This window comes from Rhinatrema bivittatum, chromosome 1, assembly GCF_901001135.1.
Source record: "Rhinatrema bivittatum chromosome 1, aRhiBiv1.1, whole genome shotgun sequence".
NCBI lineage: Eukaryota > Metazoa > Chordata > Amphibia > Gymnophiona > Rhinatrematidae > Rhinatrema > Rhinatrema bivittatum.
In genome coordinates, this window is record NC_042615.1 from 183529763 (window position 1) to 183553961 (window position 24199).

Below are 24199 nucleotides of genomic sequence, written 5' to 3' on the forward strand. Positions count from 1 at the left end.
CTTAAGGATGATGTTAAACAGCTCAGATCTGTAAATGTTGCTATGATTAAGGAATGTGAAACTCTATCAAGAAGATTGGAATTTATTGAAAATATTTTGAGAAATTTAAATTTGAGGCTTTTAAATTTTCCTCGTTTAGCGGGAGAACAAACTTTTGTGTAGCATTGAGGAAATACTTGATTGAATATTTGCAGGTTCTATCAGATAAAATTCTGGCATTTAATAAAGCATTTATTTTTCTGCCCTTTCGTGTAGCTAATTGGGTAGGAAGGGGTTCTCAGATTTCTATTGATTTTGATAATTTGACTGTGTTATTGAAAAATTCTACTCAAGAAGTTATCAAAAGGGCAACATTAATGGTTTCCTTCATTTATGAACAAGATCTAAGCTATATAATGCATTTTTATTTAAAAAATATGAATGTTTCCTTTTTTTGGTCAGATTAGAGTTTTTCCTTATCTAGCAAGGAATACCCAAGAAAGTAGGAAAGGCTTTCTGGCACTTCACCAGGAAGGGAGGGCTCTCGGAGCCTCCTTTCTCCTAAGGTACCCATGCAAATGCGTTATTAAGTATAGGGCTGATTTGTTTTTTATTTTTTCTTCCAGAACAACTATGTACTCTTTCAGATGCTAGGCAGGCTTTGATACCTCAAGGAACCAAACAGAGCAATATAGACCTGATATTTTATGTAGCAGCAGGATAACTCAAGTTAATAGCTGCTTTTTTCTGTATATTATTTCCTTATCTCCTTTCTTTATCTTCTTTCCCTATTTTTGTGGTCTACCTGGTAGGATCCCAGAAGGTCAATGGATTCCATGTTGCTTATCCCAGAGACAAGCAGTAGATTTCCCCAAGTCCACCTTAATAGGTTTATGGACTTTTCTTCCAGGAACTTGGCCAAACCTTTTTTAAACCCAGCTACACTTTTACCACATTTTTGGCAATGAATTACAGAGTTTAATTATCTATTGAGTAAAAAAGTATTTTTTCCTGTTTGTCTTAAATGTATCATCTAGTAACTTCATTTCATGTCCCCTAGTCTATATACTTTTTGAAAGCATAAATAACCAATTTGCGTTTACCCATTCCACTCCACTCATTATTTTATAGGCCTCTATCATGTCTCCTCTCAGTTGTCTCTTCTCCTAGCTGAAGAGTCCTAATCTCTTTAGCCTTTCCTCAAACGGGAATTGTTCCATCCCCTTTATCATTTGATTGTCCTTTTCTGTATTTTTTCAAATTCTGCTGTATCTTTTTTTGAGATGCGGTGACCAGAACTGCATATAAAATTCAAGGTGTGGTCGTACCAGGAGTGTTACAGAGGCATATATATACACAGTGAAAAACATACCCTTCAAAAAATACCATTGTATATTATAATATTGATACACTTCAAAATTATATATTATATGCAGAACTATGCTTCAAAATCATGTCATAGTATTTGATTTTCCACACAAGAGGAGATGCAAGCAAATAAATACAGTCCAGGTATTAGCACAAGTTCAAGAAAAAACCTTCTTAAGAACATAAGAAAATGCCATACTGGGTCAGACCAAGGGTCCATCAAGCCCAGCATCCTGTTTCCAACAGTGGCCAATCCAGGCCATAAGAACCTGGCAAGTACCCAAAAACTAAGTCTATTCCATGTTACCATTGCTAATGGCAGTGGCTATTCTCTAAGTGAACTTACTAGCAGGTAATGGACTTCTCCTCCAAGAACTTATCCAATCCTTTTTTAAACACAGCTATACTAACTGCACTAACTTAAATCATTTATTTCTTATGATTTTACCACGGCAACTCCAATGCTCATCATATTTATAAAGAAGTTGTCAACTGGGTCCCCCAGTTAAATTAAAGTCCATATCTGAGTCAAAGGGACTCAGATATGGACTTTAATTTAAGTTGTGAAAAATACACACTGCAATAGTCCCTCCCGACCCAGCCTTTTGGTGAAACACGGGGTCTGTGTTGGGGGACCCAGTTGACAACTTCTTTATAAATATGATGAGCATTGGAGTTGCTGTGGTAAAATCATAAGAAACAAATGATTTAAGAAGGTTTTTTCTTGAACTTGTGCTAATACCTGGACTGTATTTATTTGCTTGCATCTCCTCTTGTGTGTGGATAATTTTTTGGAGTGCTCTTTTCTCCTTGTGTGCTTTTTTGGATTGATAGTATTTGATTGTGCCATTTGTGATTTTTCAGGATAGACTGCAAAAATATACTCAAGAAATACCTAAATTTATGAGTTAAAAGAAATTCAGAATACATGGGTTGAAAGTGATTTTTGGAAATGGCTGGCTGGGTTGAACTGGGATGTTTTAATTTTACTACTCACCATAGAGAATAATTAAAATTATGTTGTCATTTAGTAACAGTGACACAAAGTCCCTCCATTACTAGGTACTTTGTGAGGTAACACAACTCTACAGAAAAGTAATTCTAACCTATATAGCAAACATACTATTCCAAAACACTACTAACTCTCAGAACTCAAATAGCAACAATCCTATATGAAAAGGCAATGTTACAAATATATTGGCCCTAAAACACCAATAAATATTTTGGGAAAATAGAGCAAGCTGGACTACTGCAGATAACCTATACATAACCCACACACTAATACATTTTCCTAAATGTTTTTAACTGTTTCACTTTTTACTTGTTGCTGGAGTGCATTCCAAAGAGTTGGTCACTGTATATAAAACAATTGATCTCTTGATTCATCTAAATGAGCATGCTTAAATGAAGGAATATCTGTGATGCCCAGACCTTATAATTTTAAAGCAGCATTCACAATGGGTGGAGCAATGCCTTTAATTCCTTTGTAAACTAAAGGCAATATCTTAAACTTCACTCTCCAAGGGATAGGTAACCAATGATGTTTTATTAAGTAGGGCATAATGTCCTGTTGGATAGGAATTTGCTCAGTAATTCTGATTTCAGAATTTTGGATATATTGCAGTGCTCATATGGAATTTTACGGAAGTATTAGATAAAGAGAATTGCAATAGTCAATTGCTGACAGCATCAAAGAATGGATTAAAGTTTTTAAATTTGTATCCATCGGAAAAGATCGTATTCTCAACATCTGGAGTTTAAAATATATTTAGTATCAGTTTATTAGTCAATTAAAGGTTGAGGCACTTAGGACAGGTAGACACCTTCAACAGTGTATCTTGATAAGATCCCCTAATAGGGACAAAAAATTGTATGTCTTCAGTGAAAATTCTGTATTTCACATCAAGCTCTGCAAAAATATGACCAATTGGAGCAAGATAAATTTTAAATAATACCGCCTATAGGACAGATCCCTGAGGGACACCAGTTTTAATCTAAAAAGGCCTGATTGGACTCCTAACCAAATGACTTTATAATTATGACCATTCAGAAAAGATGAGAACCATTTCAAGATTAGATTTCCAATTTCTCTGTCAATGTAGTAAAATCCCATGATCAATGGTGTCGAAGGCCGCAGATAAATCCAGTAGCACAAGAAAAACACTCTGTACCAGAATCAAAGCATCTGAAAATATCAAAAAGAGACAAGCATTTCAGACTATAATCTGCCCTAAATCCAAATAGTTGCGAATCGAGAATTGAATGTTTATCCAAAAAGTCTTGCAATTGTTTTAAAATTTTCAAGAATTTTTGCAATGAAAAGTAGATTTGAAATAGGTCTATAATAATCATGTGGTATATTCTGTTTCTTAAGCACCAGTTTGATGTAAGCCATTTTTAAGGAATTGGGAGTAAATCCTTCTTATAAAGATAGATTTATCATATGACTCAAGTAAGGAGCATGTTTGAGACATTTAAGGGAAACATTGGAACATTCATTTAATGGACAAAAATTTGATTTGAAATTCTCTGATAGAACATATTTCAGCCAGACATGTTTCTTTAAAAGATTCCCATAGAATTGGGTCAGCACTTCAAGCTTTGACTTCTAGTGTAGTGAAAGAAGGCAAGGCAGAGTTCTACTTTATCAAGGAAGTATTGTCCTATTTTGTCAGGTTCAATATCAACTTTGGTACTATTTGTCTCTTTCAGGATAGTTAAATTCTTAACAATATGAAAGAGTTCACAAGGATGATTTTGGGCAGTTTGTATTCTCTCTGAAAAACGTCTACACTTAGCCTCATCAATTTTAGTTCCATACTCCTCAGCTTTTGATAAGTATGCTAGCCTATCAGAATCTGATAAAGATTTCCTCCAACAGCGTTCCAACTGCTGCATTTGTGAATTTGCAAAAGATTGTTTACCCAAGGAAAGGAACTTAAGGTCAGGAGATTATGGGTTAAGATGGCAGTTTTGTATCAAATCCTTTCATAAACTGGAAGCCACTGTAGTTCCATTAGAACCAGAAAAATGTAGTCATGCATTGTTCACCCAGATGTCTTACTGCTGCATTTTGCAGTAGTTGCAGAGCTTTTTATTTTTTTTTTTTTTGCAGTAATTGGTTGCTAGTTGTTTTTGGAAGACCAATATAGAGTGAGTTGCAATAGTCCAGTAAGGGTAAAATCAGTGCTTGGACAACACTTCTAAATTCTAATTGTGGAAGCAAGGATTTGAGGTTTCGAAGAGTCCACAGTTTAAAAAAAACAGCATGGACAATTGCAGGGGTGGATTCCGGGTAAAGATCGGCCCGTGGATTTTCCGCCCAAGCCGGCCCAGGAGATATCCTGTGGTCTGCCGAACGTGGCTCTATCGCAGCCGCGCTCGGCAGACCACGTGACCAGAGTGACCGGCCCACCAGGGGATGCCCGATCCCCCAATAGGCCAATCCGCCTCTGGACAATTGATTTAATTTGGGTCTTGAATGTCAAAGTAGAATCATTCTGAAAGCAAAAGACTGTTCGCTGCTACTCAAGCATTGAGATCGGAAGAACAACAAGCATCTTGGGTGGACCCATGAACTAATGCAGCAGGAGAACAATAATGCAGCATTCAGATCACTGCCTTTAGAGGCGTCTATGCTGAAAAGATGAAAGTAGGAAGCAGAGGGCTGTTCTCGGCTACCTAGCATCTGAGATTTGGGCCATTAGTCTGTCTGTCTGGCCAATAGTCAGTCATCAGGCCACCTGACTGTGCTCATGCAATGGACTTTCTGCTATGCCCATCAGTAAAATCAGCCATACTGATGACACCTCTTTGGGCCTGATGCCTGGTGTAGCTGACTCCTCTGGCATTTCTCACGGCTTTCCCTCTTGAGGACCTCCCAGATCCACCGCTCACTGAGCGAAGCTGTCTATAGGTCTTTCTGTCAGACGTGTAGACTCATTGGGGTAAGATTTTGTTTTCCCAATTCTCTTGATCATTGTTTCAATGGAGCAGCCAGTATATGTGGGCTGCTGATGGATTTTAAGCCGTGCTCCTGTAGTGGAACTTGTTGATGTCCACCAACTTGGCTTCCATCCTCTCCCCCCCCCCCCCCCCCCAACCCAAAAAAACCCCTACGAATTTATATATGTATTTTATTCCTAAGGGAAATATCACTGACAGATCCCAGCTTTATGAAGATGAAATAAAGCAGTACTGATCCTTATTAATTCCACCACACAAATGCATGGACAGCTGCAGAGTAGGTATGGGGATGGAGAAGTGGCTATAATATGATGCACACTCCCCCCACCGAAGAAAAGTGAGAAAAGAAATAAAATGCATTAAGAAAATGAAAAACAAGCTTTGTGCTAAGGAGCAGGTGGTAGTTATCTTTAAGGAAGCTATCTAGCATGGCTGCTTTAAAGAAAGGCATTTCTTCCTCTGAATGGTTTTTTTAGTGTTCTACCAGCATGGATGTCTCTCGAGGCAGTGATCTCAGAAGCTGCATTAAGGTTCTCCTGCTCCATCAGTTCATGGGGGTCACTTACATTTCTGTAGGTTTAAGAGAGACACTCGCCAAGATGTTTGTTGTTGTTCTGCTCTCAGTGTTTGAGTTTAAACAACAAAGAAAGAAATTGGCTTACAATCTAGTGTAGTCCATAGGAAAACTTGATCCATATTATGTTTGTTTTCTGCTACTTTAACATAAAACATCAAAATGGATTTAGCTGGTTTGTTCCTGTGATTCTGTTCCAAAGAAGTCTAAGAAACTTGCCCGTTCCTTCCTCCTTCCCCTGACTTTATAGTATGTGCTTTCCTTCCTTATTACTTGCAGGGTTCCCTTTTCCCCAGGGGTGTTTTCCAGTAGCTAGTATTATGCTTTCCAGTTTGTTACAATATTCTTTATGCCTGTTCTAATATCTTTAGGCCGGGTCCCCAGTTTCCTGCAATTCTACAGCTGTGGTGTGGGCTGCAAAATCTGGCCCTTGCCATCGGAATTGTCCAGAATCCGGGGAAACGAGGGATGGGCAGACAGATAGCAAGAGCATGAGGAGTCACCTTCTTTGTCCTTGGATCCCTCCTGCTTCTCCCCTGCCCGTGACTGACCTCTTCCTCCCCTCACCCCACCTGCCGATGGTCCTCTCCTCTCCCCCCACTCAGCCAGTGCTCTCTTGACTGAAGGGGAGGTGAGTGGTGGCGGAGCAGTTCTTGGGGAGATGAGAGGGGGCAGCAACAGGCAGTGGATGTAGCTTCAGTGAGTGGAGGGTGAGAGGGCAGTCCAGCATAATCCTTTGACACAAGGAGTATTACCAAGAGGAAGTAAATTTGGCAGCAGCTTGGGGTCCTTTAATATTCTCTTTATCCACTGGGATAGCTTTCCTTAGGCACCTGAACATGCTGTTAGCAACTCTTCCTGCTGCATTATTACACTGACTGGAGCGTTCAGGTCATCTGCGGTGACTGCTCCTAGATCCTTTCCTGTTTATCAGTTGACAGTTTTTGTCCTCCTAATTGATAGGTGGCTAATGGATTTTTGCACCTCAGATGCATGAGTATCCACCTTTTCTTGCATTGGTCAAAGCTTTGGAAGTTGCACTTTTAAGTATTCCATTTGTCTTAAGTCCCCTTCCACTATTTTGAGCTGTGTGAGTCGTGTTGATGATCAACTGCAGACCGGGGCACGTAGCGCAATTTAAATGATGCACAGCAACGGTTTTATTAGTTACACCTTTACAGAGCAACACCTCATGGAAAAGCGTGGGGTGCGTGACAATGGAGCAGTGGCAGAAGGCAAAACATTTCACTTCAACCTGGAATGCCTCCCTCTTTAAAAAAAAAAAAATGTGTTGAAAGGCTATTGAGCACGGCTAATTTTTCTCTCAGAATTTTAGGTAACAGAGTTGCAGAACTGGAGAAAAAATTAAGGACTTTGGAAGTTTCCGGTTTGTGGAGTCTTCCAGGTCAGTAGAAACTGGAGCAAACTGGTTTTCTTATTTTGTTTTAAACAAATATTAATGTACATCTTTATTTTCAAGTATTAAGATTATGCTTTACACATTGCTTTATTTAAATTGTAAGAAGTCATGTTTGTTTGGGCTTTCTTTTTGGCCTAAATGTTCCAGCTCTACATTTATTTTTTTATGCTTGCCAGCTAATTTTTTTTTTTTCCTTTTAGGCAGGCTGATCCGGTCCAGGTTTTACTCCACGGCATATGAGATGTTCTGATTTCCCGGAGAAAAACAGGTGGATATCGCCATACGTGCTGCCATGGGGTAAAAGCTGGACCAGATCAGTCTGGCTAGGGAACAAAACTAGAGCTGAATGGCAACCGTGCTGCCATGATGAAGGGGACCGGCCTGAAGCCCAGTGCTTTTCACCCCCTCCACTTGTTGTTTCCTGTGCCCGCCCCGCAGCAGCTCAGCTGTGTGATCGCGATCCTCTAGCTGAGGGATGTGAGACTTTTCTCTGCCTCCTGGTTTGAGAGGCCTTGCGGAGCGGGCCGCCTCTGAAGGCTGACCTGAGACATTGGGAGCGAGACTTCAAGGTCCCAGGGCTGCTGCTAGGCCATCCCCCCATATCCTTAAAATGGCTAACAGGTTACCAACGACACCACCCCCCCCCCCCCCCTCTTAGCTAATGTGCATTGAACTCTTTCTCCAGTGCTTCTCTGGTACATGAATGGACTTGTCTGTCCTTGCTTCTCGGTGTTTTTGCTTTTGCTTGCTTTTATAAATGTTCCGTGCAGGTTTACATAAAAGTAAGACACGCAGGCTGGGAGCTCCGCCATCACTGCCCCACACATCTGTTGCAGCTCTCTTTGCGAACGAAGCAGTTCTTGTCCTGTCCTTTTTGTGTCTGGCCAAAAGCAGGTTGTCCTAGGCGTGTTAACAGAGATAGGTACAGTCCCGTCCAGCCGCATTTCCAGCTCCTTTTTATTCATTGAGGATGAGAGAAAGTATAAAAGCGAAAGTTGTCTTGCCATTTTATAGCTTACCTGGTGTCTTAGGCCTCTTCCTGTTGTAACCATCTGTATTCGTTTCAGGTGGGGATGGGGGAGGAAGGGAAAAGTGGCGACAAGACTAAAATGATATTGAGTTCTGTTTCCTTCACAGGCACTGTCGGTGTAGGGACTAATCCCGCTGGCAGTTTAGCTTTTTAGCGGGAGATAGTTTACTCGCTTGAAAAGTTTGCTCTAGGCAGGTAGTTGTACAATGGACATGCACGGCCCTCTTTTTTTTGGTGGGGGTGGGGGGGGAGTGTCTCTCCTCTGCTTCATTACCTTGCTTAAGAGAGCGTCCTAGTAGCTGTATCTAGTAGCTGGAGAAATCTGCATTTTGTGCAGGCTGTGATGCCTTATTAGTGAAGCATCATGGTAATTATTCCCTGCTCGAGGCAGGTGGTGCATAGAGGCAGTGGACCGCTCCAGATGGTGGAAAATAGATTCAGGCGGGCTCCGTGGTCTACAGGGAGCCCGAGGTGGGAGGGGAGAAGAGGCTGGATGAAACCTATTTTCTCTAACTGTTTTAAATAATCTAGTGCATTTGCGTCCAGTCTTTTCTCCCTTACTCCCCCCCCCCCCCCCCAAATACTTATTAAAACATTTAGGGCTTTATGTTCTGAAAAGGGATTTTTTTTTCCCCCCAGTTTGTGTCTATGGGGAGGGAGGGTGCATGCTTAATAACTAAAGAAATGTTTGTTTTATCCCGATTTTGTGCTGCGGTTTGCTCTGTTGATTTCACCTCCATGACTAATGCACCTGTCAGAATAATAAAACGAGTCTCTCTCTCTCCTTTTTCCTGCTGCCCGAAGGCCTGAGCTACAATGTGTCAGTGGGATTTGGGAGTAGGTTCTGCTCTGAATGTATTTTTTCACAGTTGCTTGAAATGTTAACGCTGCATGCTGATCAATGCACATTTTGTCTGTACTTTTAATGCATTTTTTGACGGAGATGCCGTGTAACAGCTGTACGTAGTCCTAGGTGGGAAAGGGGGAAAGGAAACGGTGCTGTGGAAGACAGGAATGGTGCAAGGGGCCTCCCTCCCTTGCCACACCTCCCTTGCCCAGAATAGTAATGCCTGGGACTATATATAACACCGAAAACGGAGCTCATTTTAATACACCTCGAGCGTTGTTTTATTTCTCAATGCTTTGTAATCCAAATCCCCACCCAGTTTGGGAAACCTGTATGGATTACTCAGGGCTGACTGCACTTGCGGCTGAATTTTGCAATATAGCACGTCTCTGCAGAGCTGGGTGATCATGAGAAGTAGCCGTTTTGGAAGGTATTAATTAGGGACAGGTGAGTCGGTTCGCCCTCCCTTGGGATGCTGCAAAGGCAACCCGCCGAGCGGATTTGTCCCAAGCCCTTCAGCAGGGTTCTGATGTTTACATCCATTTTCGTGGCACAGAGTTTCCCCTCACCCCCCTCCCTCCCCTGCAGCAGGCAACCAGCAAGCCCTTCCCTCCCCAACCCCAAGTGCTGCCGGACAGGAGTTAAACTCCAGTTTCCTGCGCTGCGGTCAAGTCTGGCCCAGGATACGGTCTTTCAAAGAGAATGTGGCTTTACTTTAAAAACCAGTTTTGGCTCATACTTCAGCTGAGAGACACAAGGGTATTTAGTTTATATTGTTAAACTGGGGCACACCTTGGATATTTCCGGATCCTTTGTTGCTGTAGGTTTTTCCTGACTTCTAATTTGCTTTCTTTTTTTTTTTTTTAAATTGTTAAGTTTTTTAATGTGATGAACTGCTTTTCGAAGAAACTCTCAAAACGGTGAATAACTAAAGTAAAAGGAGGATATCAAATGATCGGGGGTCTGATGCCCTCTTTGAGCACCAATCTTTGTGTGGGTTCGAAAGCCAAAATGGTCGAGGAGACGGTGTAGTGGCCCTGCTTGAGAGGCAAGGGGCTGTAAATAGCATGCAGGACAGAGCAAGCCCCACCAAATACCTCTCCCCCCCCCCCCCCCCCATTCTGACTGCTCCCCAACTTCTTGCACAACTGATAGCGGCCTCTGCCGCACCCACGCCTCGCCTCGGGGGAGGAGGGCCTTGCTAATAGGGGGTCTTCAAGCAAAAAAAAAAAAACGTTTTAGTTAACAGTCTGAGGGCAGCAGGAGTCGGCGCAAGACTCAAAGAAAATCCCTGATTTCTCAGGGTGCCCAGTTGTTTCTGTAGCATTGGTAGCAGGAGCAAGAACAAAATATTCTTCCTCCAAGGAGTGTCTCAGAAGAATATCTATACCTGTCTGTGCTTCCCCTTCAGAACAGGGACTAATCGTCCTTTTCAGAAAAAAATAGCTTTCGGTAGTCCTGAATCGTCCTACATCTTCTTCCCTGGTCACGAAATGGAGTTCCTGCATTTAAAGACCCTGATTCCTCCCAAGGGGACCTAGGAGTCTATTCTGCATCTCCTGGAGCCACGGCCCCCGTGGGACACCGGCCACTAGCTGCCAGGAAGGTGAGAGGCGCTCCCCCAGCCCAGTCCCCTGTGCACCAGCACACACTCCCCCTAGAGGTTCTCCCTCCCAAAACCACTTTTGAAGATGCACCATCCCCTTAGTAAGCCTCTTCCCACAATGACGCATCACTCAGACCCAGAAACATAGGACAACTACCTTGCCCCCCAGAATTTCTGTAAGGGCCCATTTCTGATCACCACCACATATAATTGCTTAAATATTTCATCCATACTCATCCTAATACATCAATAAAATTAAGACAGGACGACTGTTACTTCCCGACTTTTTCATCCTGCTACCCCTTTCTAATCAGCTATTGGGTTCTTTTATTGTGTTTCTTGGACATGTCATGGCAGTATTCCTGAAGCTTTCAGTCACTGGTTTCGTTTGAAGTGCACTCCTGGGGGAATTCTGTGAAAAAAAACTTAAAATTCTGCAAAATTTATATTGGTCAAAATAACACAATTTACATGACAGTCTTTAAGTAATCAACAGCAACTCACGTGAATCCCAGTTATGATAAATACAGAAACTATGGCAAAAATTCAAACGTGATAATCCAAAATGCCAATAGTATGTCTAAAAAGACGCTTAGAAGTATACGTGGAAACGCCATGGTTTAAATCTCAAATCAAGACGAACTACAAATACAACGCTGAACTAAGCCCTTGAGAAAGAACAACGGGAGTTCGAAACATGGTTCCATGTCGGGCATGTTTACTGTCCTTGGCTTCAGCGAAGTTCTCAAGTTAAGTTGTCGAATTTATACAAATTGCATGCTTTGCACCTTGCATAAGAAAAAATATATCAAAAAATCGGACTTTGACCTATGATTAAATATAAGGCCACTCATCCAGCATATCTATGCATAAGATGAAGCCTATTATGGCAGGTCATTAATACTTCTAAGCGTCTTTTTAGATTGTGACATACTATTGGCATTTTGGATTATCACGTTAGTCTTTAAGTAATTACATTTTAAATTAATACAGAAAAAAGTTATTACTTAAAGATGCAGAATTTTAAATATTTTGAGCAGAATTCCCCATGAAATTCACTGTAAGAGAGAGTGTCCCTTCCACTCGCTCTCCCTACTCCCCTGGCCATGTTGTCCTCTCAGGCCCCAACTCCTCCACCTGCCAGAATCTCTCCCATCCACCTCTAGGCTCAAACCTTTCCACTCTATCTCCAGTCACAGAGTTTGACCCCGTTCTCAGTACTGCCCCTCGCACAGGCTCCCTCTGTCCCTCTCTCTTTCTAGTACACATACACACACACCCTCATACAGGCTCCCTCACTCTCTCGCGCACACACACACATCCCCTCATACAGAGTCCCTCTCTCTTGCATACACACCCACACAAGCTCCCTTTCTCTGTCACACATACATCCTCACACAGGCTCTCTCGTGCACCCCTTCACACAGGCTCTGTCTCACACATACACAATCCTTCACACAAGCTAGCACCCTCACATATACATGATCCCTTTTTCATACACAAGAGCTCCCAATCGCTCCATTCCTTCACAATCTCCTCATATAGGCTCCTTCTCTCTGGCACCCATTTTCAAGCATCCCCCCACCTCGCTCTCTCACCTCCCATGCTCTCTCACATCCTCCTGCTCACCCCTTGCTCTCTCTCTCACCCTCCCTGCCCCTCCCCTTTCTCACACCCCTCCCCTTTCCTCTCTCACACTCCTCCCCTCTCCTCTCTCACACCCCTCCCCTCTCTTTTCTCACACCCCTCCCCTTTCTCACACCCCTCTCCTCTCACACACACACACATATTTACTCTCACCGGGGCCTTCGTCTTTGTCGCGAGTGGAGCCCACTCCATTCGCGGCTCACAGGGGGGCCTTCATCTTCGCTGCGAACAGCGTGCCAGGGCCTTCGTCTTCGCGCACTCCGTTCGCGGCATGACGGGGTCTCCTCTGCCATTTTCTGCTCAGAATATGGCAGCAGCGCAGAATTCCCCCAGGACTAGAAGTGGTACGTGATAGGGATGAGAGACTAATGTGCACCAATTTAAAGAGAGAGAGATGGCTTCAAGGTGGTGAAATGTGACAAAGAAGCAGGGCAGCGCTTCCCAAAGTTCTTATCCAGCAGGACCCCATTTTGACACTGGAAAAACCTGCACTCTCCCTCCCTTCCCTCACCCATGCCTCCCCCCACTCCCCTCACCCCGATGGGGGAAGCTGTGGCGGCAGCGTTTGGACCTGTGAGTCAGCAGCATGTGCTTACAGGCTCTGGGCTCCTTCTAACAGGAAGCGGGGGCAGGGCCTGTGGGGGGGGGAGGGGTGCAGGCTGGCTTGAAGGTCTGGGGGGGGGGAACGGTCCTGTATTTGGTGACCCTATCCAGAGATCTTGGCACTGCTGCAGCAAAGAGAGCTAGAGCAGTGCTAGGATACAGAGGGAGAGGTATGACCAGCAGAAAAAAAAAAGGACATTATGATGAACCTGTACAAATCCTTGGTGAGACATCTGCCATAATTAGGATACATTTTTAAAGGCTTAGGTCAAGATCTGTGTGAGTAAAAACAGGACTTGCACACATTGATTTTCTTGACTTTTTTCCTACTCTCTTCCCAGGATGGTGGGGGGATATTTGGGGATGTGGGGGTAGGATCCATTTGATTCTTTTGAAATGTAGCAGTGGACAAATCTCATAAGTAAACTGGATGAGTATCACCTGCTCGCCAAGATGCTTATTGCTGGGACATTCAGAGTTCACCACCCGAGCCAAAGGGTTTGTAGCAGCAGTCGGTGGAGAGCGGCTTTTCCCGGCAGCCTTTCCAGTGGGGGTGGGGAAGCATATTTTTCTTTGAATAAATGCAAACCCAGTCAGCATATTGTACAGAAGCTAGGTAGCAATTATCCTGGGCTGTAAAATGTGCTTATCCTGTTTTCCAGCAGAGTCTTGCATTTTTTATTTTTTTTTATCATTCTTTTGAACAGATTCTCAGAATAAAACATATTAACAGCCTTGAGCATGCACTCGCTCCTATTATGAGCCGATGGCACCAGAGAACACAGCTGGTGCTAATGGTTAGTTTAACAAATGAGTTCATTATTATTAAAGTAGCTATGCTAGCTTTTCTTTCGGATAATTCAGTTAGTGGTTAAAAATCATTAAAGTTCTGTCTCTTTCATGTCTGAGGACATATTTATTTTTAAATTTCTCCCTCGCCCGCTGCAGCGGAAGTCAGCTCGCAGTACTGCTGTGCCAACACTCACCGACACCTCATGCAGCCGGCACGCTGATGCATTTTAAACCATAAGTATCACATGCACAATCAAAGAATGGCTTCTGAAGCAGATTATTATTTTTTAAATGGAGGTGTGGTTTATTAAAAATGCACACTTTTTTTTTTAATTCCAAAAGAAGCTTGTAAAGATGTAAGAAATAAAAAAAAAAATAAATAAATATATATATATATATATATATATATATTTATTTATATATTGGGGTGGGAGCTTGCTGGCAAGTGAGAGATTAGGTTCGGTTTCCACAGCCGCCTCCTGTTTTTTGGGGGCAGGCAGGGCCGGGGTTGCTGCGCTGGCAGAGCTTCGCTGCCCCCAAGGGGTGGGGGCTGGTTGCACCCCAAGGCTAACCAGCAAGGCTAACCTTGCTGGTTAGCCTTGGGGTGCAACCATCAGAATCTGGAGGGAGCTGCGGCCCGTGGCCCTTGTTACAGGTTAGTTGCTATAATGATTTGGGCTAGATAGAAGGTGGATGGATGGGGAGGGGGGGAGGGGCCCAGGTGATTCTACATGAAAAGCTTATGCGGTCACAGCCCTCATAGGATCCCTGTTCAGATTTCAATTGGAATCCCAAAAAGAGCAGGAAAAAACTGCCAGGCCAACCCCCCCCCCCCCCCCCCTAATATTGGGTAGAAAAAGACAGAAAAGAAGTGAGAGTCAGGAACAAGCAAACTGATATTTACACCCTTAATCACTAAGTGTTTTCCCTATTTCCCACATAATGTCCTTAGTGGAACAGGCCCTTTGAGAGACTGCTCTGCATCTTGAATTCCTTGGCCTGTGCTTTTTTTCCTGTGTAAAGCTTGTGATCAGTATAGTGCAATGCCACGTACAAGAATCACTAAGTTAGCTTTTCTTCTTGGCAGTGATGTCCTATAATTCAGCTGAAGGGCATCTGGCTTAATTCTGCTTGAGAAGTTATTTAAAAGTTGTCATGTTTATCTCTCTTTTTTTTTTTTTTAATACCCTGTCAGAACTGTTTAAACTGTAGTTGGCTTATCTGAGGGGTTCTGGTGTTCATAAGAATCGATTGGCATTGGTCATCTAACGCACATGCAACATTCTGTGGTCTACGTGAATGTTTCCTTTAAGTCCTGGCGAATCCCCCTCTCTCGTTCCCCGGTGCCCTGAATCACTCCTTGGGGATGCTGGACTCTGGAGAAAGAGGGAGGGAATTCTACCTGCCTGCTAGGAGGAGAGATAGAGGGGATGCCGCTGCCGCCTGCATAGAGAAGAAGAGAGATCCTGGGTCTGGGGGAATGAAAGGGCATCGTGGGGGATACTGGGGAGGGAGAGAGGGCAAAGTGGTGTGACCATCCATCATTATTTCTGGGCGGGGTGACGTGTTAACGACCTCCATCACATTCATTGTTGTTTTGTGTGTGGGGCTAGTGGTCTTATATTGGGACTCCCAGCTCCTGTTTTTTTGTGTGGGTCTCTGAGAGACAGGGCCGGCTCTAGAGCAAATGATGTCCTAGGTGAAAACTGTTGATAGCACCCCCCCCCCCCCAGCCAACTGATTCCTGCTCCTCAGGGGCAAAGTGTAGGGACCTCAGACTGGGAGGGGAGAGAGAAGGGCAAACACCCCGCTAACACCTCCAGATTGATATGGATTAATGGCAGTGAGCACACTTTAACTCTCCCCCTGACTTCAGCACACTTTCCGTTTCCCCCTACTACTCCAGTACTGGCCTTAGAAATATAGACACACACAATCTTTAGATATATAAATGCATTTACAAAATGAAAATACATATTTTTTTCATGTTCTATCAATCATAGAAACATAGAAACATAGAAATGACGGCAGAAGAAGACCGAATGGCCCATCCAGTCTGCCCAGCAAGCCTCACACATTTTTTCTCTCATTCTTATCTGTTACTCTTAGCTCCTTGTTCTATTCCCCTTCCACCCCCACCATTAATGTAGAGAGCAGTGATGGAGCTGCATGCAAGTGAAATATCTAGCTTGATTAGTTAGGGGTAGTAGGGGCAGTAACCGCCGCGATAAGCAAGCTACACCCATGCTTATTTGTTTTACCTAGACTATGTTGTACAGCTCTTGTTGGTTTTTTTTCTTCTCCCCTGCTGTAGAAGCAGAGAGCCATGCTGGATATGCATTGAAAGTGAAGTATCAGGCGCATTTGGTTGGGGTAGTAACCGCCGTAACAAGCCAGCTACTCCTCGCTTTGTGATTGCGAATCCTTTTTTTTCTTCACCCCTGTCGTTGAAGCTATGCAGGATATGCGTGAAGCATCAGTTTTTTGTTTTTGTTTTTTTTTTTTTTCCCCTGCCGTTGAAGCAGAGAGCTATGCTGGAAATGCGTGATGTATCAGTCTTTCTCCCATGCCGATGCAGCAGAGAACCATGCTGGATATGCATGGAAAGTGAAGTATCAGGCACATTTGGTTTGGGGTAGTAACTGCCGTAACAAGCCAGCTACTCCCCGCGTTTTGAGTGCGAACCCTTTTTCTTCTCCTTTGCCGTTGTAGCAGAGAGCTCTGCTGGATGTGTGAAGTATCAGTTATTCTTCTCCCCTGTCATTGAAGCAGAGAGCTATGCTGTATATGCATTGAAAGTGAAGTATCAGGCATATTTGGTTTGGGGTAGTAACCGCCGTAACAAGCCAGCTACTCCCCTCTTTATGAGTGCAAATCCTTTTTTCCATTACCTCTTGCTGTTGAAGCTTAGAGCGATGTAGGAGTCACAGTAAGCATGTGTATGTTTATTTAATAAGGGTATTGTGTCAATAGCCATCATTCTGGCGAGTCACCCACTCTTCATTGGTGGCCTCTTGACTTTATGGATCCGCAGTGTTTATCCCACGCCCCTTTGAAGTCTTTCACAGTTCTGGTCTTCACCACTTCCTCCGGAAGGGCATTCCAGGCATCCACCACCCTCTCCGTGAAGAAATACTTCCTGACATTGGTTCTGAATCTTCCTCCCTGGAGCCTCAAATCGTGACCCCTGGTTCTGCTGATTATTTTCCTACGGAAGAGGTTTGTCGTTGTTTTTGGATCATTAAAACCTTTCAAGTATCTGAAAGTCTGTATCATATCACCTCTGCTCCTCCTCTCCTCCAGGGTGTACATATTTAGATTCTTCAATCTCTCCTCGTACGTCATCCTATGAAGATCCTCCACCTTCCTGGTCGCCCTTCTCTGTACCGCTTCCATCTTGTCTTTGTCTTTTTGTAGATACGGTCTCCAGAACTGAACACAGTACTCCAGGTGAGGCCTCACCAAGGACCTGTTCAAGGGAATAATCACTTCCCTTTTCTTACTTGATATTCCTCTCTCTATGCAGCCCAGCATTCTTCTGGCTTTTGCTATCGCCTTGTCGCATTGTTTCGCTGTCTTCACATCATTAGACACTATCACCCCAAGGTCCCTCTCCTGCTCCGTGCACATCAGCCTTTCCCCCCCCATCGAGTACAGTTCATTCGGATTTCCACTCCCCATATGCATGACTTTGCACTTCTTGGCATTGAATCTCAGCTGCCATATCTTCGACCACTCTTCCAGTTTCCTTAGATCCCGTCTCATTCTCTCCACTCCTTCCGGCGTGTCCACTCTGTTGCAGATCTTAGTGTCATCCGCAAAAAGACAAACCTTACCTTCTATCCCGTCTGCAATGTCGCTCACAAAGATATTGAACAGGACCGGTCCCAACACCGATCCTTGCGGCACACCACTTAAAACCGCTCTCTCTTCAGAGAAGGCTCCATTTACCATCACACATTGTTTTCTGTCCGTCAACCAATTTGCAATCCAGGTCACCACATCGGCACTCACTCCCAAGCTTCTCGTTTTATTTACCAGTCTCCTGTGTGGAACCGTATCAAAAGCTTTGCTGAAATCCAAGTAGATGACATCTAGTGCTCTTCCTTGATCCAATTCCTTGGTTACCCAGTCAAAAAAGTCAATCAAATTTGTCTGACAGGATCTTCCCCTGGTGAATCCATGTTGCCTCTGGTCCATCAATTCTCCAGACTGTAGATAGTTGACTATTCTCTCTTTCAGCAGTGACTCCATTACTTTTCCCACCACCGAAGTGAGGCTGGATCACACATCAATAGCAGAATTGATCCTAAAAATCTCCAACACAAATTTTTGATTGTGTCTAAATAATCAAGAAGTAGTGTGCACCCCTAGTCTATGCATACCTTGGTCTGAGATTAACTATATCTAGCAGTCTGGCTATAAGATATTGCAAGGAAAATTTCCTAAGGGCCTTATATCCAATAAAGAAAGCCTTGGCCAGTTCTAGCCACCCAGCAAAACTATTTTTAAAATATTTGACAGCATTGTATCAACAATTTTAGAAAATTGATACAAGATTTATTCAGATGATATTTAATACCTCATAGATTACACAAAATTTACCCCATGGTGTCAGTTAACTGTTTGAGACAAATACAGAATAGAGAGGCCTTAAAGTCTAAATAGAAATGTGCAAACAAAAACTGAACTGGAAATCGCAACAAGCCAGATGCAGTATTTTTATTTTATTTATTTATTTATTTAAGGTTTTTATATACCGGCAATCATGAAAACATATCTTGCTGGTTTACATGGAACGGGAGTGCATTAAATACATCAATTCGAACTGTGGTGACCGAAGAAACAGTTACAAATAACAAGGGTAGCAGAACTTGGAGAAGAAGGAAGAGATAGGAAAGAATAAACGGTTAAACGGTATAAATAAATTAAATGCTATGTACAAAAGGCATGATTAGTGGTTGAGAGTTTTGTGGAGTCCTTGGAATATGTCCTTGAATTGTGTTATTAGATTGTGTCTTGGAAAGCTTGCTTGAATAACCAAGTCTTAAGTCTTTTCCTAAAAGTTAAGAGGCAGGGTTCCAGTCTGAGGTCTGTAGGAATGGAATTCCACAGGGAAGGGCCAGCTGTGGAGGTGGCACGATCTCTTAAGGTGATGTGTCTGGTCATTTTCGCAGGGGGAACTTTGAGGGCGCCTCTGTGAACATCTCTGGTCGGTCTTGTCGAGTTGTATACTTGGAGGGGGATTTGTAGATCGAGGGAGATGTGCTGATGAATAGTTTTGAAGATGATGCATATGGCTTTGTACATGATACGGAAGTGTACGGGTAGCCAATGTAGCTCTTTCAGAATGGGAGATATGTGGTCTCTCTTTCTTGCGCCTGTTAGTAATCGGGCTGCTGAGTTTTGAACCATCTGTAATGGTTTGGAATAGGATGAGGGCAGACCTAGCAATAGGGAATTGCAATAGTCTATTTTTGAAAAAATGACTGCTTGGATGATTGATCTGAAGTCTTGAGCATGGAAAAGAGGTCTTATCCTCTTCAGAACCTGGAGTTTATAGAAGCAGTCTTTGGTTGTTTTGTTGATATGTGCCTTGAAGTTTAGCCGGTTGTCAATTATCACTCCTAAGTCTCTAACTTGTGTGGTAGGTAGGTTGGTAGGAAAAGTAGTATTAGTGTTATTGTTTTCAGGAGAGATGAGTAGGATTTCAGTCTTGGATGAGTTTAAGATGAGGTGTAAGCTGTTTAGTAATTGTTTGATTTTCTGGTGGCATGATTCCCAGTAGTCAAGAGTTTTAGAGTATGTGTCTTTGATGGGGATGATAATTTGGATATCATCTGCGTAAAGGAAATACTTTAGATTGAGGTCGGTGAGAAGTTGGCAGAGAGGAAGAAGGTAGATATTAAATAGAGTCGGAGATAATGAAGAGCCTTGTGGGACTCCTATGACAGAGTCAAATCTTGAGGATTCTTTGTTTTGGAGTTTAACTTTGTAACCTCTGTTATTGAGAAAGGTTTTGAACCAGGATAGGACGGTGCCGCTGATTCCTATGGACGAAAGCTGGTTTAGGAGGATGGCATGGTTGACCGTGTCGAACGCTGCGGATAGGTCTAACAAGATCAGTAGGAAGGAATTTCCTTTATCAAGGCCCATTAAAATATGATCTGTCAGCGAGGTGAGGAGGGATTCTGTGCCTCTATTTTTTCGGAAGCCGTGTTGTGGGGTGAAGAGAAGATTGTTGTCTTCAATGAAATCTGAGAGTTGAGAGTTCACTAGTTTTTCCATGATCTTGGCGATGAATGGGAGGTTAGCTATGGGGCGGAAGTTGTTGGGGTCCTTCGGGTCAAGGTTAGGTTTCTTTAGGAGCGGTGAGATTGAAGCCATTTTGAGATCATCAGGGAAGGTTCCTTGGGCTAGAGAGCAGTTGATGATATTTGTCAAAGATGTGGCTATTGTGTCTGGAATAGATAGAAGAAGTTTAGAAGGGATGTGGTCTGCAGGATGAGACGACGGTTTCATTCTTCTCAGGATGGCTTGTATCTCAGTGGAAGCAACGGGTTCAAAGGTGTTTAAGCTGGCGTTTTTGTGGGCAGGTTGTTGATGTGTCTGGAGGGCGGCGGTGTCGGAAGGCAGTTGTATTAAGAGATTGGTGATTTTATTTTGGAAAAACTGAGCGAGTTCTTCAGCTTTGGATTGAGCCATGTTGCCGGGGATTTCTCGTGGTATGGTCTGAGTGAGGCTGGAGACATAGGCGAAGAGAGCTTTGGCGTCAAAGACCAGGTTGTGAATCTTAGATGCATAATAGTCTGGAATTCGCAACAAGCCAGATGCAGTATGCAGTTCAGCATTAATATTCCTTATAAAATATCAAGCAACACAAAATATCTGATGAACAGAATATCCAATAATTAAAAAATGTTATGTTTCCCAAAACACTAATAAAATATTTCAAAACAGCAAAAACATCAAATAACACCCAATAATTAAAACTAATAAGGATTAAAAATCTCCTGCTCTCCATACCTGAGATTTTCATGAATTGGGTGACAGGGGCCACATAAATGTTATTCCCATCTCTCTCTCACACACACTTATACATGTTTGTTCTTTCACTCCCTCTCTCATACACATATCCATGCTCTCACACATACATATATTGTGTGTGTGTGTGTGAGCCTGTGTATGACACACAAGATCTCGTGCACAAGTGCGCATGTGAACCTGTGCATGTGTGAGAGTCTATGTGACATGTAAGCTCTCTTTCTCTCTCGCTCACACACACACACACACACACACACATTCATTCATTCATTCTTTCAAACACTCCCTTTCTCAATCACATACCACCTCTTTTTCATACACCTGAGCTCTCTCCCTCACAGACATGCACACAGGCTCAATCACATACACACGTTCTCACTCTGTCACACACAACTTATACACATTCTCTCATGTACTCCCTCTGTCACACATATATTCCCTCACACATGCATAGGCTCTCACACACGCGCGGGCTTTCACTCTATCTCACATACATACTCTCACGGTCTCCCTGTTTCTTCGAATTGCAATGAGATGGGGTTGGCAGCACCAGGTTGAGCTCCGTTTTGGCCCTGCCGCTTCAAGATAAGTGATGCTGGCCGTGCCCAGGATGCCCCTCAGCTCATGATGCCCCAGGCGACTGCCCAGCTCACCGTACCTAAATGCCAGCTCTGTGGGAGTGGTCTTATGTTGGAACTGCTGATCTCTGCTGTTATTCGTTTTAGAGGAGGGACAGGGATATTAGGGCCCAAAATGTCCAGATTAGGAAAATAGGTGAAAAAAGCAATGTATTTTGAGTTAGTGAATCCAGTGTATCAGCTAATGTAATGTGAATGTGCAGCATTTTTTATATATGCTTGTATTTTCCACGGTACAGGAGGAAATACATTTCTGTTTTTGTTTCTCCACTGTAGCACTGTATGTAGAATCTGGCTTCTTGTGGATTCTCGTTCATTTCTTTTCTAATTTGTGGTTACTTCTTCTGTGGATGATGAGGGTCAGTCTGTGTTTTTTAGTAACCTGAAATGACTGTATCCCCGTGATAGGACTCATTGTATCAGATCTCTGTAACAGCAACATGTAAAGGAATGTTTGCATCTTATTGCTTAGTCAGGAAAGACTGATACAGGACAAAAGATATTTCCGTTCCTGTTTCTCCAGTTTTGCATTGCATGCAGGGTCTGGCATTGCGGGGTTTCTTGTCTTTGCATTTCTCTTTATAATTTGTGGTCACTTTATTCTGTATTTGTTGTCCTTGTTCTACTAACGGTATAGTTTCTGTACAGGGATCTCTAGCAGTCTGGCTTGCTCTTTTCTGTATGCCCAATAAGAGGCGTGCTGGTGATCTAGAGACCAGTGGAATATTTACAATGCTGCCTTTTCATAGGCTCTGCAGTTGGTTGTAGGGGGTGGAACTATCTTAGGGGCAATGGCCCTATCTCCACCTCATCCCCATTCTCTAGGAAAAGCCCGGCATGTGAGTTCCTGCACTTTGGTTTTTTCCCTTGGAATAAAGCACTTTTTATTAGGAGGTACCCATCAGATCTTAATGGGAAAATCCATTCCCTGTTACTCACTCCCAGTGTAAGAGCTGGCAATCCCATGTCTACCTGACTAATAATAATGGATCTCTTCTCCCAGAATATTTGACTGAACCTTTTTTTAAACTTTTTATTAACCTTGACCAGATTCCCTGGCAACAAATTCCATAGGTTAATTGGAAAAAAAAGTTTCTCCAATTTGTTTTAAACCTGCTACCAGTTAGTTTTGTGGCATTTCCCCTGGTCCTGGTACTATTTGAAAAGATAACTAACAATCTCTTACTATTTTGTTCTACCCCACTCATGCCTTTATGATCCTCTATCACATCCTGTCATCTCTTCTCAAAGCTGAAGAGTGTAACATTTTTCTGGGCTTTCTAGATTATATACAGTTTCCAACAATAATTTTTCTTAAAATGTTTTCTGGTAGGGCATGTACTTGAATAACTTAGGAAACATCCACCTTCCTCATTCACTCAGTTTCAGAGCATTTCCTTTTAGGAACCAAGCATGGTGTGAGAATTAGGGAAGGTGTGGGTTTACTTGCTCTGACTGCACTAAGGGACCGATACAAAAGCACGGAAAGCGGGCGCTGAAAAGTCAGTGTACGCTTTCTTAATGTGCGCATGCTGCCCACAAGGGGGGGCACCATGCTACATTATAATTGGGGAGTCGCGGTTACCGGTGGTCGTCTGGTTATGAACACAGACGCCGAGTCCACCAGTTATGAAAACCGACGCAGAGTTTATCAGCGTTGGTTTTCAATGCGGCTGGCCGGTTCTTAATGCGGCTGGCTGAATTTTTTTGTTTTGTTTTGTTTTTTGTGTGTGTTTTGTTTGTTGTTGTTTTTTTTTTACTTTTAAAAGAAGTACAGAAAAGCAGTTTTTTCAGCTTTTCTGTACTTCTTTTACATGCGCTCAGCTATTAACACCTGCTGCAGGCAGGCGTTAATATCTGAGTGATAAATGTGCGTCTGAGACGCACATTTATTTTTTTTCATTTGGAGTGAATGAGTAATAGTCTCATTCACATGCATTTGCATGTGATGAGCGCTAGCCCATTCATTCCGCGTCGGACGCACGTTAAATAGGAACTAATCCTCTTATTGCATTAGGGGGTGGATTAGCGACTATTTAACCCGCATCCGACTGCGGGTTATACCGTGTGCTCGGCTGAGCACACTGTATTGCATTGGCCCCTATTTCCTGAAACAATGACTTAAATTGTTTGAATGGGGAGGTGGGGAAGGATCATTGTGCTGCTGAGTGAAACATCTGTGATGGGTGTGTTCTCGCTTGCTTCCTTTGTGACAGGAGGAAGGGATACCATAACACTACATGATCTGACACTTGCAGTTGCACAACAGCCAAATCCAACACTACTGGCCTTTTCAGAGGGACAGCCTGAGTCAAAGGCACAAGAACAGGAAGGTGAGTGGCTGGGCTGCAAATGAACTGAGCCTGCATCGTTATCTTTTCAGCTTAACGCTTTTTTTATTTTTATTTTTCACTTTTATTTTCTGTTACTGTTCATCTTTATGTTTTATGAAACTATATATTTGTGTTGGTTTGCTTTATGTAGCTTGATTGTAATTTACTTTGTGACTCAATAACAAATAATTCCCACTTTTTTTATTTTTTTTAAGAATTTTAACATTTTTTTTCTTATGTGTATGGATTGAGAAAAATCTATTTGAATACAGGGCACCAGGCTTCTCTTTCAGGGCCTCAGTGATGTGTCCTTCTTCCCGTCCATCCTTAACCATGCTGGCCCATCAAACAA

At 43.0% G+C, this 24199-nt stretch overlaps 1 protein-coding gene across 3 annotated transcripts in view; it reads left to right on the forward strand.

Moving 5' to 3' along the window:
* The window catches only part of CCDC149 (coiled-coil domain containing 149), a 167783-nt gene that overhangs the window by 131490 nt on the left and 12094 nt on the right, over positions 1-24199 (forward strand). For all 3 annotated transcript variants that reach the window (XM_029590108.1, XM_029590090.1, XM_029590099.1), the window contains 2 exons: positions 7216-7292; positions 23731-23847. In XM_029590108.1, coding sequence (XP_029445968.1) covers positions 7216-7292; positions 23731-23847 — 194 coding nt within the window. The remainder of the gene's footprint in view (positions 1-7215; positions 7293-23730; positions 23848-24199) is intronic.